The sequence below is a fragment of the Neltuma alba genome, unplaced genomic scaffold (assembly GCF_004799145.2).
Source record: "Neltuma alba isolate B1F8T4 unplaced genomic scaffold, ASM479914v2 tig00010670_pilon, whole genome shotgun sequence".
Taxonomy (NCBI): domain Eukaryota; kingdom Viridiplantae; phylum Streptophyta; class Magnoliopsida; order Fabales; family Fabaceae; genus Neltuma; species Neltuma alba.
In genome coordinates this window covers 62,288-80,478 of record NW_021635513.1, presented here as the reverse complement: position 1 = coordinate 80,478, position 18,191 = coordinate 62,288, and the positions used below count along the sequence as shown (strand labels likewise).

Below are 18,191 nucleotides of genomic sequence, written 5' to 3'. Positions count from 1 at the left end.
AGCGCCTTGGTTTGTTCAACTAATTAGACCAGAAGCCAATCACTAATCCGGTTCGGTACAAAGCCAAAATTGTATCCTTTTAAAGCTTTGACGTGGACATTGATGGCCAAAAAAATGTGGCTATCGCCTACAAATAAATCAATTTGTATTTACAAAATTTACGGCCAAAGAAACTAATATTCATAGGAAAAGAATGTCTCCACTAACTTTCCTCTCCACTTAATATCTTTATCATTAAGTTAATCTTCAATGGTTGATATTCAAAATTATGTGAAAGTATTATTATAATATTAGATATAATAAAAATTTACAATTGCAAACTATTCACATTAAATTTAGTACTATAAATTTGTCTGCCCCTTTTTTATTATTTAATATTTAATATTGTAATAACATTTTTGCATAATAAATTTCAGTCGTTGAAATTTGATCTAATAACAAAAATATGAAGTGGAAAGAAAATGGAGAGGAAAGTTAGTGAAGTTCTCCCTCTCCCTTCAGTATTCACAAACTTGCAAAAGGTAAAATTGCATTGCTTTGCATATACGGTGGATAGAAAGTGGCTCATGGGCATGTCCTGTTGAAAATCTTTAGCTTCGGCTGCAAGACTATTTTAATGCCTGTTTGGAGCACGTTTAAGTGGCTTTTAAATAGGATTTAAGATTAAAAGTACTTTTAATATGTTTGAGTGTATTTGGAAGAGCTTAAAAAATTAAGAACTTATATCAAAATTATATATTTAAATCAAAAACTAAAAATTACAGTTTATAGCATTGGAAAAGTGGAGAAAGAAAGACAAAATGTTGGTGCCATTTCTTTTACTCAAACAAACTTACTTTTACTCAATTAAAATCTAAATAACGTTTTACCAATCTTACTTTTACAAACTAATTTTTTTAAACTGCAATGTAAACACAATTTACCTTATTTAATTTAATTTTTACCCAATCTTACTTTTCTAAAAGTCAGATTGAAAATAAACTATTTTTTTTACTGCTTGGTGATTAGATTTAAGCTTTTCACCCTCCTTGTTGTTTCCTATAGGCTCCAAAACGGCCAGAGTCATGCGCGTTTTTTGATCTGTTTCAAAGAGCATTTGGGTTTTCTAAAGCATTAAACATTTGTTTAGCTTGGAATGAAAATGACAGAAAGGGATGAAAATGAGAATTTTTCCGGGCTGAAATCTTAGCCATGGGAAGGGCATAGATACGCTCGCTCGTTCTCTCTTCATTTGCCAAATATAATGCGAGTTTTAAACTTGGGCATGGTTAGCCTACCTCGCTGTTGAGTGTTTAAACAACATTAAAAAAGCAGAAAGCAAAAAAAAGGCCTGTTTCCTGCTGGGCCTCCTGGGCCTTCCCGCGTTTTAGAATTTTTCGTTTTCTTTCTCGGTGAAGTAAGGTCAACGTACGGATCACCTCTTGGAATCTGGTTAGCTCACTAGCTGCTGGTACGGTTCTGCTAGTTCTAGATTCCTTAGTTGCAACAAACTTCATCATTGTCTGTACCCATAACTCAGTCACAGCATCAAAGCTGCAAGGCAATGGCTGACATTACAACCTCTGGACACAACAAGAATGTTGCTGCTCTTGCAGCCCAAGAAGAACCGATCACTGCTCCCTATGGCTCCTGGAAGTCTCCTCTCACCGCCGATGTCGTCTCCGGTGCCTCCAAGAGGCTCGGTGGCATCGCCGTTGACGGTCACGGCCGCCTCATCTGGCTGGAGTCGCGCCCCGCGGAGTCCGGGTACAAGATTGTTATATGTTGTTGTGTTTCTGTATCGTCATTTGTTCATGTAAATCTCGCAGATTCAAGTTCGTTATCTTCTGCAATTGAAAGTCGTCAAAATAAATGGATTCGATGATTGTGTTTCAGGAGGGGGTTCCTTGTTCGAGAGCCGGAGAAAGCAGGAGATGAGCCCATCGATATCACGCCTAAAGAGTTCGGAGTGAGAACATTGGCTCAGGAGTATGGTGGTGGGGACTTCACTGTTTCGGGAGATATTGTCATTTTCGCAAATTACTCGGATCAGAGACTTTACAAGCAGTCTCTATCCTCTCTGGGTGAGCATCATCCTTCTCCATTCTTTTCAAAGTCATGTTATATTTTCTTCGCAGTTCTCAATCTCTACGAGGGCGACGCTCTGAACTTTTTTGGCAGTTGACCTATCGCGAGGTCATGTGTTTGCTCCAAATTTCTTTCGGTTTTCTTCCGATTTTTTTTTTTTTGGGTAACGGTTTTCTTCTGATCTGCTCTATTATTTTTTTTCGTTCGGCTTATAAAAAACAAATAAGTTTGTTGTGTGTCTGCACCATCTTCGTCTTCATTTGAAACCAATATTCTAGTTTAAGATAAAATTTTTAACCTTTTAATAAAGTGTTTTTGGCCCCTAATAATCATATAACATTATATAATTATTCATTTTTAAAAATATTGATGTTAAATTTTGAAAAATTAATTATAAATTATTATGTAATCAGTAATATAAGCGTTAGATCTTTACAATGGATCTTTTCAATATTTCGTGAAAGTTAAAATATCATTTGCAATTGTTTTCATATATTAATATCAAATTTTGAAAACTTGGTGTGAAATTCTTACATCTCTTATTAAATGTTTATTTTTTTCAATTTTTCATGTTAAACGTTGGAGATTCAGTTACAATTTTTTCACTTATCAGTATCAAATTTTGGAAGGAAAAAAAAAAACGAGTATGAAATTTCAAAAGCACTTGTGCGAAGACTTGACGTTCTCCCACAATTTACTTCTAACTGTGTAGTAATTTGCAACTGATTTTTGAAAATATATCATGAAACATTCTAAAGGAAAGGATGAAAGGTCGTTAACTCAACTTTGAAATTTTTTTTATCGCAACTAAAAAAGAAAATTAATGTATTAATGTCAGAGTCTCATTCCCCATTTTGCTGGGGACCTGGTCTCCTAAATTAATACCAAAGTGATGTGGTTGGTTCCTGGCAGATGTCCCTCCCATCCCTCTTACTCCAGATTATGGGGGGCCCGTAATCAGCTATGCCGATGGAGTATTGGGTGCACGCTTTAACCGCTATGTCTGTGTACGAGAAGGTACGCTGATAATGAATTTTAATGATAAGGGAAAAAAAAAAAAAACCTTTGTCCCTACTACTTTAGAATGTTCGCACAACATATGAACCTATTAAGTCACTCAATATTTATTTGGTGACAAATATTCTTGTCTTGGTAGATCGTCGGGAGAGCAATACAAATTCAACCACAACAATAGCATCAATAGCTCTCGGCAGCAAGGATGTTCGAGGTAGTAAATTCCATCTTATTTGTGAGTCCGAACTCTAAAATCTGAAGGCTTAATTGAATATGTAGAGATATGATATGATTTGATATGTAAATATTATGTAATTATGATTAGGATTTGATAGGATATGATATTATCATAATGAGCCATTAATGCAGAGGCTCCTCTCACTTGTATATATATGTGTATATTCTGATCAATGAAATACAAGAGAATTATTCTCCATATTATTCTATTCCCTACATGGTATCAGAGCGTGGGAATTTTCTTTCTGGGTGTTAATTTTCGGTTGCTACAGTACCAAAATTACTGTGTGAGCTCGTGACCCTCTTCCCGACGCTTCCCTTGGTGCCACCGCCCTGCACTGTTCACTCGGCGTCCGTACAGTCCCGTACGCTCTGCACTGGTCATCGACTTTCCGGCGCTCTGCACTGTTCACTCGGCGTCCGTACAGTCCGTACGGTTATTAGTTTCTGGCGTTCTGTTTCGTTTCTGGCGCATCTCCGGCACACTGTTTGTGCAATTCAATTCTGTTTGCAGCTCCCTGTGTAGCTGTTGGCCTTTTCACTGCTTTGGTATTCATTAGGTAATCCAGGTATCGTGCTTTGTGTTCCTGTGTAACACTCTTTCGCATTCCCTTTGGTTAGTGCACTTCATCTATGGCGGAAATTAAATCTGTCTCGGAGCTTGTCCCAACTATTACTAAAATTACTGATCACAAGTTGACTTGGGTAAATTATTTGGATTGGAGTAAAACCATTCGCCTCTATCTGCGGAGCATTGAGAAGGAAGACCATCTGACTGATGATCCTCCAACAACTGATTCCAAAAAGACCTGGTTGAGGGATGATGCACGGCTATTTTTCCAGATCTGTAATTCCATTGACAGTGAGATTATTCCCTCTATTAATCACTGTGAATTGGTTAAGGAACTAATGGATTATTTAGATTTTTTGTATTCAGGAAAAGGAAATATCTCTCGTGTTTACGAGGTCTGCAAAGCTTTCTATCGTTCTGAAAAACAGGATCGTCCTCTCAAAGCCTACTTTATGGACTTTAAAAGGATGTATGAAGAACTGAATGTGTTAATGCCTCTTACTGCTGATTTGAAGGTTCAGTATAAGCAACGGGAGCAAATGGCTATTATGAGCTTTCTTACTGGTCTCCCACCTGAGTATGACACAGTTCGGTCTCAAATCTTATCCGGATCTGAAATTTCTGACCTTCAAGATGTGTTTTCCAGAGTAATGAGAGCTGAGAATCTCTTGCCACCAGCTGCTAGTATTCCTACAAGTGCCTTGCTCAGTAAGGGCACCTATGAGACTCGTAGTCCCATTGATAACCGCGGGGGGCCTACCCGTGGTGGTTGAAGCAAGGGGGAGCCCCTTCTGACTCCAGTGGGGTAGTGTGTTATTACTGCAAAGAACCGGGGCATACAAAACGCACATGTCGAAAACTTCAGAATAAACAGCAATGGAATAACTCTGCCCACGTGGCTACACAAGCCAGTGCCCACGTGGCTACACAAGCCAGTGACACAGTCACGATTTCTACTGCTGAGTATGCCCAGTTAAAATCTACTACACCGTCTGTGAGTGCCGCAACTACAACAGGTAATAATGCTACTGCCCTTGCTTCTTCTTCCTCAAAGTGGATCATAGATTCCGGGGCTACTGATCATATGACAGGTAACAGCCATCTCTTCTCCTCTTATAATGCTTTTGCCAATCCGTCAAGTGTTTCCATCGCTGATGGTTCCCAGTCTCAAGTTCTCGGTTTTGGCACTGTTAATCCCACACCCTCTATCCGTTTGTCATCTGTGCTAAATGTTCCTAAACTTGCTTTTAATCTCCTATCTCCCAGTAAACTCACCCGTCAACTAAACTGTTGGGTCTCACTTTTTCCTTCTCATTGCTTGATACAGGATCTTTTGACGAGGCGGATTATTGGTAGAGGTTATGAATCTGGCGGGCACTATATACTGGATGATCGGGTGTCTCATGCGGTAGCTTGCGCTAGCAGTCATTCTCCCTTTGAAGTTCATTGTCGATTGGGTCATTTGTCTCTATCTTCTCTTAAGAAAGTTTATCCTCAATTTCAGCATTTGTCGTCTTTAGATTGTGAGTCATGTCAGTTTGCCAAGCATCATCGTCTTCCTTTAGTGTCTCGTGTTAATAAACGGGTTTCATCCCCTTTTGAGTTAGTCCATTCTGATGTTTGGGGTCCTTGTCCTGTAGAGTCCAAAGCAGGGTTTAAATACTTTGTTACATTTGTTGATGATTATTCCCAGACAACTTGGTCATATTTAATGAAACATCGTTCTGAATTGTTTTCCCATTTTTGTGCCTTTTGTGCTGAGATTAAAACTCAATTTAATGTTTCTATTCGCACCTTACGAAGTGATAATGCTAAAGAATATCTCTCTGCTTCGTTCCAATCTTACATGCTTCAAAATGGTATACTTCATCAGTCGTCTTGTGTCGATACACCAGCTCAAAATGGTGTTGCAGAAAGAAAAAATCGCCACCTACTTGAGGTGGCCCGTGCACTTTTGTTTCAAATGCAGGTTCCTAAACCATTTTGGGCTGACGCGGTCTCCACTGCCTGCTTCCTTATTAATCGAATGCCTTCCTCTGTTCTTGATGGTAACTCTCCTTTTTCTACCCTCTTTCCTTCTAAGCCTTTGTTCCCTATTGCTCCTAAGATATTTGGGTGTGTCTGTTTTGTGCGGGATGTACGTCCATCTATTTCAAAGTTAGACCCCAAGTCGCTTAAATGTGTCTTCCTTGGATACTCTCGGGTCCAAAAAGGTTATCGTTGCTTCTCACCTACTCTCAATCGTTATTTAGTATCTGCAGATGTCACCTTTCAGGAGTCCACACCATATTTCTCACATTCTTCCCCACCTGCTCCACCTGCGGAGGAGGATGACCTTCTAATATACTCTGTCACCTCACCATCACTGTCGTCGCAAGCACCCGCTCCCGCACTCGTTCAACCATTTGATCGTGTGTATCCACGACGGTCAAAGGAGATTACTACCGCCACGCCAGCTTCTATTCCTCCCTGGTCCGCCTCGCCCTCAGATCCTGAGTTGAGCAACACTGAACCTCGTTCTGACCCTAATCCTGAGACACCTCCTGTTCCAGACCCGGATGCCTCTCTTGATCTACCCATTGCCCTTCGCAAAGGTAAACGTACTTGTGCCCATCCTATTTCGTCCTTTGTTTCATATGACCGCTTGTCTCCTGTGTCCAGTTCCTTTGTTGCCTCCCTAGATACTATCTCTGTGCCCAGAACTATTCGTGAAGCCTTGGCCCACTCAGGTTGGCGTGCTGCAATGGAAGAGGAGATGGCGGCCCTTGATCGGGCTGGTACATGGACCCTGGTCGATTTACCGGCGGGTAAAAAGGCCATTGGATGTAAATGGGTGTTCACTCCGAAAACTAGGGCTGACGGCACACTTGACCGCCTTAAGGCTCGCCTTGTGGCTAAAGGTTATGCACAAACCTATGGCATTGACTATTCCGAAACCTTTTCTCCTGTTGCTAAGCTCTCATCTGTCTGTCTGTTCATCTCTCTGGCTGCTACTTATGATTGGGATCTACATCAATTAGACATTAAAAATGCGTTCTTACATGGTGATCTTCATGAAGAGGTCTATATGGAGCAACCACATGGGTTCGTTGCTCAGGGGGAGCATGGGAAAGTATGTCGCCTTAAGAGGTCCTTGTATGGTTTGAAGCAAAGCTCTCGTGCATGGTTTGACCGGTTCAGTACTATCGTACAGAAATTTGGCATGAGCCAAAGCAAGTGCGATCATTCTGTATTTTATCAAAGAACAGCGGCTGGCATGATTCTCTTGGTGGTATATGTAGATGACATTGTGATCACAGGCAGTAATGGTTCGGGCATCTCGTCCCTCAAGTCCTTTCTTAATTCCCACTTTCAGACGAAGGATCTGGGCTCTCTGACATACTTTCTAGGTATTGAAGTTATGAGAAGCAAGAAGGGCATATTACTGACACAGCGCAAATATGTTCTTGACCTCCTGAAGGAAACTGGAAAGTTGGGAGCAGCACCGACTAAGTTTCCTATGGTTCACAACCCACTCCTTGACGCTGATGGGAGCATACCACTCGATGATTCTCTTGATGATGAGAAACAGATGCTTGAGGCTCAGAAGAGCAAACCATTTGAGAATCCTGAGAGGTACAGGAGAATGATTGGCAAGTTAAACTATCTCACTGTAACTCGTCCGGATATTACTTATCCAGTCAGTGTACTAAGCCAGTTCATGGCATCCCCGACTGTCAGACAGTGGGAAGCCTTGGAGCACGTGTTACATTATTTGAAGGGATGTCCAGGTCGTGGGATATTATACAAAAATCATGGCCATACAGACATTGAGTGCTTCTGTGATGCGGATCATGGTGGATCAAAGGCCACGAGACGGTCTACTACAGGATACTGTGTCTTTGTGGGCGGGAATCTGGTGTCCTGGAAAAGCAAGAAACAAAATGTGGTGTCCAGATCGAGCGCAGAGGCAGAATACCGAGCTATGGCACAGTCTGTATGTGAGATAATCTGGATATATCAGCTATTAAAGGAAGTTGGCCTCAAAACCACTTTGCCAGCAAAGTTGTGGTGTGACAATAAGGCTGCCCTACATATAGCCTCCAATTCTGTGTTCCATGAACGTACCAAACATATTGAGATTGATTGTCATTTTATCAGAGACAAGCTTAAGGAGAACTTCATCTCCACTGGATATGTGCGTTCTAGTGATCAATTAGGCGACCTTCTAACTAAAGCTCTAAATGGGACTCGTGTTGACTATCTGTGTGACAAGTTGGGCATGCTTAACATTTATGCTCCAACTTGAGGGGGAGTGTAGAGATATGATATGATTTGATATGTAAATATTATGTAATTATGATTAGGATTTGATAAGATATGATATTATCATAATGAGCCATTAATGCAGAGGCTCCTCTCACTTGTATATATATGTGTATATTCTGATCAATGAAATACAAGAGAATTATTCTCCATATTATTTTATTCCCTACAGAATACTGCAAATAAGTATTCCATTATGATGTCCATAGATTTTCCGGTTGCTTTTTAGTGTTTCCAATCATTATCTGATCAAGTTTTTGTTGTTTCCGTTCAACTTTGTTGTGACATTCAGAACCAGAAGTATTAGTTAGCGGAAGTGACTTCTATGCTTTCCCACGTCTTGACCCAAAAGCAAATCGATTAGCATGGATTCAGTGGAATCACCCTAACATGCCATGGGATAGATCAGAACTCTGGGTTGGTTATATATCTGAAAATGGGTGAGCAGGAATTTATATATTAGTTGGGAGAATTCAGTTTGTTTGCCATATTGGTTCACTTATTGAACTTGTGATGAAACATACTTTCACTGTGTACTTCCATTTTATTACGTGCTTGGTTATTATGTGGCATGTTTTAAATGCAATTGCTGACCTTTTTACAGGTATTTGATTGTTTTGTGAACCCTAAAACAAAAACGCATAAGCCTAAAATTTTGTTGATTAATTTACATCATGTAGTGCCACCTTCTGGCATAATCTTGGGAAAGAGAAAAGTGATTTCTTAATTTATGTCCACTCTTCAAGCCTCAACAACTATGCTATCATAAGTGAAATTTATGCAAATATAAAAAAGTTTCGGAACTCTTAAGTTAAAACTGGTTTTGCATTTCTATTTATGTTCAAAGTGGCTTGCTTAATTTATAGACTGATTACGTAAAAAACAATTTGTGTAGTGTTGTGTCTTTTCTAATGCAAGTGTCTGATTTTTGTTGAACACGTACATATCTTTTATGATGCGAGTGCTCATAGTTTATAGGGTTGGTATATATTGGTAAATCATTTATGAAATTTCAAAATGCAGTAGAAAGATGGAAGGGAGAGAAATGAGAAAACTCCTAAATGAAATAAAAACTGGTCATATTAAAGCCAATTTTGTGTAGGATCTGTCTTGTTCCTGTTGACTTTAAAACTTATCATATGAGAACTAGCATTCTTGAAACTTGAGGAAACAAAAAGATTTCAAAACTCACTCCACTTCACCTAGTTGTGTTAACAGGCTCTTGAATCAAATGAGTTTTCTCTGGAAGATTTTTATTTGCTCATATTCCTATTCTTATCATCTTTTGTTTTGGGATCGCAGTTTCAAATTCCGTATTGGAGATAGTTATCTATTTTATGTTATGTTTTGATTAGAAGCTTAATTATCTTAAAACTCCATGCAGAGAGATCCACAAGAGCAGCTGCATTGCTGGTGGTGACCCTTCGCTTGTGGAGTCTGTAACCGAACCCAAATGGTCCCCTGATGGTATACAAACTTGCCTTATTAAAATAAGTGATTAAGCATGTAATTATGTTGGCCACTCACACTTTCAGGGCGTAACTGCGTATGGTTTTTTTTAAAGATGTGTGTTGCCCTTAACGAATGTAATGGACTTATGTAGAATATGTTCATAGTCCACCTGGAAAACTTGCTTTGATCTTGGTCTTTTAATTTTTAAGTCAAATAATTTTCATAATGTTGGTTGTGCAGGGGAGCTCTTTTTTATCACTGATAGAGAGAATGGCTTTTGGAATCTTCATAAATGGGTAAGTTACTAAATTTCTTTTTCCAAGTATGTTCATCTATTTCATTTCTGATTATATTATAGTGCGAACTGTGAATAGACAATTGTAGCAATAGTGGGTGCGGGTGCGTGCGAACATATTCTCTGGTTGGCACATACAACAATCGTTAGTGAATTTACTGATTCTCTCCGTTTTTATTTTCTTCTTATTGGCCACAGACTGAGTCCGAGAATAAGGTCATGCCTGTTTGTTCTTTGAATGCTGAGTTTACAAGGCCATCATGGGTTTTTGGTATGAACTCATATGAATTTATTCAGAGTGATAAACAGAAAAGCTTGATTGCTTGCAGTTACAGGTGATGTCCAGATTGTCACTTGCTTGCCAATGATTTTTCACCTTTTCTTTTAGATAGTGTGCAAATGTCATCAATTATAGTTCATTTAAGGTTTTTGGTTGTGTATATAGGCAAAAGGGAAGGTCATATCTTGGAATCATCGATGATGTGGAAAGCTCAACTATCACTGTGCTTGATGTCCCCTTCACAGATATGGATAACATTGTAATTTTCAAAAATGTTTCTCTATTTTTCTCCTTCATTTTGGTTTATCTTAAAATTATTAAGGTGGTAACCCAGTAGTATTTTGAGACACGCAATCATGCCAATGCAGACTTCTGGGAAATATGGCCTATATGTAGAGGGAGCGTCTGCAGTTCATCCATCATCAGTGGCCAAGGTGCTGCCCTGATGTCCTCCTTTTCAATGTCTGAGTTACTTCAATTCCCCTTATATCTCTTGCTTTCCAGGTGGCTTTGGATGATCAGAAGTCAAAGGTTGTTGACTTCAATATTGTCTGGTCCTCCTCGCTGGATAGCTTGAAGTATAGTTCATACTTCAGTAAGCCAGAGTTGGTTGAATTCCCCACTGAAGTTCCTGGTCAAAATGCCTATGCTTACTTTTATCCACCATGTAATCCTACTTGTCAAGCCAGCCAAGGGGAAAAGCCTCCCTTGTTATTAAATAGCCATGGTATTTTCTCTTAGTCCTCCATCAAGAGTAATCTCATTCAATTTCATATTATTCTAATTTATCATTTACACGTCATACAGGCTAGAGGGGGTGTTTCACTGTTTCCTCTGGAACCAGAAATCATTTGTAGTTTCACATCATGTGATTACTAAGAATAGATGTAATATCCTCACTGATTTAATTGTAAAACCGTCATAAATTGTGCGTATTATGAAGTTCACGAGTGTATTATAAAGGGAAGTAGTGATGCATCACAATTCTTCTTTTGGTTTTGATAATGTTAAATACATGTAGCTTTGGTTTACTGATGCTCTTTTATTTTTCCCTCTAGTTAGTACCAATGATTTCGGAAGCAGTGCGCAGACAGTCTGTTTTTTAGTTTTTCTTTCCAATTACACCATAAATCTTCATTGTTGTTGATGTACTATTGCCAGTAGTTCTAAATATAGGAGCTAAACAAAAAAGTTTACTTTAATTCTAAATATGAAGCCTCAACTCACTTTGCCTCTCAAATTTATAATTTTTTTTCCAAAATATTCCTATTGATTACATATAGCAAGGGGGTTTCTATTAATGGTAGTTACAATGCACATGATTAAAAAAGATATTTTTTGGGAAATAAATACTAATTTTCTACAAATAACTAAGTTATTTTTCTTTCTATCCTCTAGTTCTTATATGAAGAACTGGAAGCAGTGCCAATATTGGACCCAGCATTGCTGGAAACTTAATTAAAATTTGAATATGATGTATAAAGTTGCTAATGGCTTTCTAGTCTAATGGTATGTAAGCTTCCTGTAAGTAAGAGGTTGCCTCATGTTGTTTGTGCTTACCTGTTTGTTTAGAATAAAATATAAATCTAGTGAAGTTTTTTAAGTGAATAAAGTTCAAGCGAAAAATAATAGATTACATGATTATCATGCTTATTGCCCTTTGCCACTGTTAGAGAACCTACCAAGTGAGGCTGCGCATGATTATCATAATTTTGTTGAATATTTTAGGAGGACCAACAGACGAAGCTCGTGGAGCTTTAAATCTGAGCATTCAGTACTTCACCAGTCGAGGTTGGGCGTATGCAGATGTAAATTATGGTGGAAGCACTGGTTTGTCTCCTTCATTTGCTACAAAATTTCATATTCTCCATGTTCAAAGCCGATAGTTTTTTACCAGCCTTTTTGTTTTTGGCTTCTTTTTTTTTTCCAGATTGAGTTCGTACTGCAAATGATCTATTGAATGTTTTATGGAAGTGAGTTTGGCCTGATAAAATCATTATTTGGCAGGATATGGAAGACAATATCGAGAAAGACTTTTAGGATGCTGGGGCATAGTGGACGTTGATGACTGTTGTAGCTGTGCTAAGTATTTGGTAATTTATTTTATGGATTTAGCTCTTATCAATGATTTCCTGGGAGAGTTCTCATATGAATGATTTGTTATGCAGGTGAGCAGTGGAAAGGTTGATGGGGAACGACTGTGTATAACTGGCGGCTCTGCTGGTGGCTATACCACCTTAGCTGCTCTTGCCTTTAAAGATATATTCAAGGCTGGATCTTCTTTGTTTGGTGTAAGTGATGCTGTAAATAAGTTTATTTATTTTAGCTAATGATTTCAGTGTCCTAATTTTTCTTTGGATTAAAGGGCATTTTCGCCCCAAAACTATCAAGTGATGTCACCCTTGAAATATTAAAAATGGTGCTATGCTGTGACAGGATCCAGTGCCCCTTGCTAGTTTGCTCAGGAGCATATTCCATGCTCGTCTTTAGTTTAAATATTTTGCCTTCATTTTTATCTTATGAATAGGAGCAGAAGAGTGTGTATGTGTAATTTGGTTATGATTTAGCATTGTTCTTAATGCAATACTGGATTAATGCCTATTGGTCTCTGAAACAGATAGCTGATCTGAACTTGTTGAAAGCAAACTCTCTTAAATTTGAAACCTTTACAATGATAATGTTGAAAAGTTACAGCATAATCTTTAATTAACGTAAGTTAACAGCATCATCTTTAAGGTAACGGTCAAATTTATTTATTTTTTGGCGTATTTAATGTTAAGGCAATCCCTTTACTGATTGCAGGAGGTGATAAGGAATGCTTTGAAAGATCACCAATCAACCATGTTGACAAATTGTCTTCTCCCGTAATTTTGTTTCAAGGTTTAGAGGATAAGGTGAGCCACAATGCAATTATTACTTCCTCCCTTCCAATGTCCAAAGATTAAGGTTGGCATATTGATTTAAATATTCAATAACGTTGAAAATTATATTCTACCTCCATCTATGTTTTATAGCCGGTTCCAAATCCAAGTAAATGAGTAAGGTTATATTAAGCCCTCGATTAAACCCTGTCAAATCCTTTTGAAGCATGTAGTAAAAGCATATGCTGCTTGTTGTAGGTGTGGCTCCCATTCAAGCTCAGAAAATTTACGGGGCAGTGAAGGAAAAGGGTGTGCCTGTGGCCCTTGTGAGTATGAAGGAGAACAACATGGTTTCCGAAAGATAAGTACTGAGTTGGTTAATTGTGTTTATGTCAGAAACAATAGCTATATATCTAACAGTGGGATGAATGCAGGCTGAAAACATAAAGTTTACACTTGAACAACAAATGGTGTTCTTTGCAAGATTGATTGGACACTTCGAGGTTGCTGATGATATTACACCCATTAAAATTGATAACTTTGACCCATAATGGGTCTTCAAAATGTGAAGATGCATGCTGGCTGAGTTTCCTGATGATATGTTTACCGGGGCGAGTCATGGATTGGATTATATGAATTACCTGAGGAATTTTAGGTGAGAAAAGTTGATGGGAGGTATCATACTATGCAGAAGGTATGCATCATTGTTCGTTGCTACGAGGACGAGGAATTCATGTTGCATTGTGCCAAATCTTGTACGATATTCTTATATAATGACGTTATCGCTTTCACTTGATCCTTGTTCTACTATTGCATATATTGAAAACACGTATTAGACATATGGCTTTGGAAACCAAGCCGTCTGGTTCAACCAATTGATCTGGAAACGATCACTAATCCAGCCCGGTACAAAGCCTGAACTGGTCCAAGACCCGTAAAACCATCCTAAACTGGACAATTACTTTTTAGTGACCGGTTCACAGAATGAATTAGATTAGATGGTGTCCCCTAGGCTTAGAATTGGCGTCAAAGGGGCCAAGAGGGCGCACGTGGTAAATTGGTAATAATTAATAAGGTCAAGGGACCTGCCTCCTGACTTTGTATTGTATGTATCCTTGCACCTCCCTGCTTCTAGATGTTGACTTTGTCAACCATTCTCTTTTTTAATAGCATCCACCACATTTTAACTGCAATATCCATAATGCCACCGTAGTGCGATGATCTGTCTTAATTTATGTCTGCTTATCCAAGTACTACTACTTGGTTAATATATTTTTTCCAGGAAAAATAATGTTGTGTTTTTGGCATGAAGAAAAGTCAGATTATGGCGCTCAACGGTTTGCAAACAAAGGTACGCCTTGTCATGTGGCGTGCCAGACCTTCTCGCTACACTCTCTCCTGCAGTGGAGAGAGATATTGCATATATTAGATCTGAATTATACGATATTAGAATTTTGATGGGAGTAATTTTGAACTGTAATAAAGAGAGGAATGAAAAAAAAAAAAAAACTACTATGAAAAGAAACGATCTTTCGTCTTGCTGGACACCGACATACAAGGTCGAAGCAGCTAAAAATAATCAACCCATTTGTAATAGCTGGATTACTTAAAACCAAAAACGCTCCAATAATATCAGATCTTTTCTGATTGAATGCAAATGCAACTAATATTAGTTATTATATATGTTGTTCTCCGCCTTCATTTTTAAAATTATTTTTTGCCAACTCTCCTCCTTGATTACATCCTTTTGTTTATTAAACTCTTGGGTGGTTACAAGATAATACTTAAATTTTCAACCGCTTATGTAGTTTTATTCAATAGATTAATCTTTCGGGGTGAGTTGTCTTTCAAACCCAATTCACATGATCATGCCCACCATCGGCGGGGAAAATTACAAAAAGTGGGCCATGTGAGCTGCCCGGAGAATGTTGGGCATTGCCATGTTAGGCTCTAGCTCTACATTTCAACGGTCCATATGATCCACCAAGTTGATCCCGCAATAGGATACCTAAAAAAATGCCGACGCTGAGTAATAATATCAAAAAATAATACACCAAATTGCATTCGGTGAGTGAAATGAATGATGCCCCGGAAATTTTGTAATACTATTTATCTATTTAAGGTCTTGTTGTCACAAGTTGATTGGCGAAGACTTTAATCTATTTTGTTTTTAAATTTACATTTTTATGCATATTAAAAAATATTTTTGAACCAAAAATAGTTTTAAATGTAAATAATTAATGGACATTGTCATAAAGTTAACACATCTTTTTTATATTTAATTAATATTTTAATATCCGTAAATTAATTATTTAGCTATTAAATATACGAGTAACTTATTTTCAAACAATCTCAACTATGTACTACTTATGATTTTTAATATAAAAACTAATTTGATATTCAATTTGGTTTTAAATATAAGAGTTAAATTCACTTTATCTCTCATATTTATTTATTTTTTTAAAAATAATCTTTATAATAGTTGCACATATTAAAAGTTTCATCAAATGGTTAATTTTAGTTAATACATATAATTAATAAGAGTATTTTAAAAAAATAATACTTATTTATTAAAATAACTAATTTTTTAATCTTTTCAAACTATTCAATTAACTCTTATATTATATTAAGGAGGAGAGGTAGTATAATGTAAGGGGCTGCATTTGAACAGTTCATCCTTCCTTTATAATTACACTTGAAATAACAAAAAGATTCTGTGAAAAGAACATCGAACACTGCCTAAGAAATTTAGTATGAAATATCCAAGGAGAACACGTGGCTTCCTCCCAAAAAAACAAACAACTTTGTTTCATTAACAGGTAAAAAAAAAAAAAGACTTGGAGAAAATGTTTCATCTTGGGGAGGATCCAAATCCGGCGAGGGCGCCCAAAATCCCCTGTTTGTAGGGCAAGAAAGTTTTCTTTTTCAAATCCTGTGTTTCAGCCTTCTTCATAGCATAGTGTAATTCATGCGCCGATTTGGCTCCCCTTCTTTTCGACCCATGTGCTGCCGTGGGGCTATCTACAGATCTAAAGCTGGAAGTCTTAGCTTCTTCTGGTCTTCTGTATGCCACAGAGTATTTCCGTAATGGATCCTTGTTCGACCCATGCCCTTCCGATGCACTGCGGAACAACAGTAGGTCCCTCAATCTCCATTTTCTTGAGCTCTTGGAATTGCCGGATGAGGATGTAAGTAAACTTTTGGAATTCGAGGACGACGACGCCGCCTCTTTTGAACCTCGCTGTTGTTGTGGCAGGTATCGTTCTTCCTCCCATCCATAGTCCGAATTTCTGTAAGGAGAGAGAGATCGCGAGGCTCTGCGACCCGAATTCGAGGAAGAAATCGACGTTGGAGTTCTGTCTCTTCCTCTTCTCTCCTGCGTTTCCTTCTTTTTAGGTGAGAAAGCATCGCTAATCACCTTCATCGGCGATCTCGATTGCCGCGGAGATACAAGCGGGCTTTTAACAGATGCGAATTCGTCGTCCCTCAGTCGGGACGGAGGCTTGAGAGCCTTAATTTTGCCGCCATCAAACAGATCTTCAGCGGAAAGCGACGATTTCTCCGATTCCCGGCTAACATCAAACGCGAAACTATAATCGTCGTCGTCATGTTTGGGTGTAGCGGAAACATACTCAAATTCAGAAACAAACTCGTAGAATCTGGAGGGGCTGGCGGGAGCACTTAGGTAACAGTCACCGAAACGGTTGGGCGAAGAAGGAAGGCTCAAGTAGGGCGAAGTAGTTCTGCCACCATTGAAGTCGAAATCAAAATCCCTAGCGGGACTGGACACTAACAGCTCCATGGCTTTGCAATTCAATCTCTGGTTAGGTCAATTTGGTAGAAGATGTTGGCGGAGTGGTTGTGAGTATTTATAGATGTACAGAGAGGGGAGAAAAATGAGGACAGGTGTGGTTGTGTGGGAAAGGAGGAGGAAGGATCTAACGGATTGTTTTATTGACCATTGAATTGATTTGATTTGGGATCAGGAAGCCGCCTTTTCATACCCTTCACTTATTAATTATTATTATTATCATTGTAATAGACTTCTCGGCCTCTTACTCGTGCGTGCACTGATCATTCCTTGCTCACCAATTATTTCCCACGTGGCATGGCCTTGAATTTTTTTCTTTTTGGTTGGTTTTGGTTGTTGCCTTGTGCGGGGCAGCATTCAGCTGACCCACTTGCAAATTTGGAAAAAGAAGTAGAGACAAAGTTAGCAATAATTATTTTAATTTTTTTTTTTAAAAGGAATGCTTATAAAGATTTGGAGATTTTGGTGTGACAACACTAAATATCTTCATTAAAATTCTTTAAATTCAAAATTTATTTAATAAATTTTATTATGCTCCTACGCATCATCCCTTTCATCATTTTTCGGTACATGAGCTTTACCATGAGACCCTACTATTATTACTCTCATGATTTTTTAACAACAAAGTTTATAAGTTCGTAATTGACTTTTTCACGTAATATATATACACATGCACATATCTTCGAATATTTGTAAATAATTATGTCATTGCTAGATCTCGTTTGAAAACAGATGTGTGGTGAAGAGGACATGGTACTGCTTCTAGATGATATTGACGTGATAGTAATAAATGTGTATGGATTATGCGTAAGGATGGCAATGCCTTAATCTCCACGCTGTACGATTACACATAAAATCCGTTCAGATTGGGAGGGGTTAAAAAAAGAAAATCAAATACATGCATTAATCTAGAAGGTGGACTTTAGAATTAAAAAAAAAAAACCCAAAGACAAATAATATAACCCGTTACTTGTTTATGAATATTATAGTAGCATTACATGATTTGGATAAACCTGGCTGTATAATTTATTTTGCGATATACTTAGCTTCTTGTGGATGCAAAATAACATGAAGAAGGAAAGAGAAGACTTATCTCAGTTATCTTGAAGTCTGAATTTGTCGTTTCCCTTTTATCATTATCCTAAAAATGTTAAATCCGCCTGAACTCATGCGGTTGCGTCAATTTTAAATTGGGTTCAACATTAACCTAACTTGATGTTTTGATCTCACTTGTCAATTCCAATTCAGTTTTGCATCAAATCCGGCTTGCCCAACTTCGCAGAATATATTTTACTATT

At 38.1% G+C, this 18,191-nt stretch overlaps 2 protein-coding genes across 2 annotated transcripts; one reads left to right on the top strand and one right to left on the bottom strand.

Annotated features, from left to right (window-relative positions):
- Positions 1-1,543: 1,543 nt before the first annotated feature.
- Positions 1,544-13,633, top strand: LOC114758107 (uncharacterized). Its single transcript, XM_028947121.1, has 19 exons — positions 1,544-1,746; positions 1,876-2,063; positions 2,980-3,084; positions 3,224-3,295; positions 8,487-8,634; positions 9,579-9,661; positions 9,887-9,942; positions 10,140-10,276; positions 10,387-10,480; positions 10,590-10,655; positions 10,726-10,948; positions 11,950-12,051; positions 12,229-12,314; positions 12,390-12,512; positions 12,839-12,908; positions 13,024-13,115; positions 13,236-13,251; positions 13,341-13,432; positions 13,517-13,633. The coding sequence occupies exons 1-19, from the start codon at positions 1,544-1,546 to the stop codon at positions 13,631-13,633; spliced, it is 2,073 nt and encodes a 690-aa protein (XP_028802954.1).
- Positions 13,634-15,738: 2,105 nt separating this feature from the next.
- LOC114758120 (uncharacterized) lies at positions 15,739-16,913 on the bottom strand. The gene has a single exon (XM_028947132.1). The coding sequence runs from the start codon at positions 16,882-16,884 to the stop codon at positions 15,934-15,936; it is 951 nt and encodes a 316-aa protein (XP_028802965.1). The 5' UTR covers positions 16,885-16,913; the 3' UTR covers positions 15,739-15,933.
- Between the last annotated feature and the right edge of the window lie 1,278 nt (positions 16,914-18,191).

Coding starts and splice junctions, on each gene's coding strand:
- LOC114758107 (XM_028947121.1), top strand. CDS start 1,544: ATGGCTGACATTACAACCTCTGGACACAACAAGAATGTTGCTGCTCTT. Junction 10,481..10,589: donor TCACAGATATGGATAACATT/GTAATTTTCAAA, acceptor ATGCCAATGCAG/ACTTCTGGGAAATATGGCCT. Junction 10,656..10,725: donor ATCCATCATCAGTGGCCAAG/GTGCTGCCCTGA, acceptor CTTGCTTTCCAG/GTGGCTTTGGATGATCAGAA.
- LOC114758120 (XM_028947132.1), bottom strand. CDS start 16,884: ATGGAGCTGTTAGTGTCCAGTCCCGCTAGGGATTTTGATTTCGACTTC.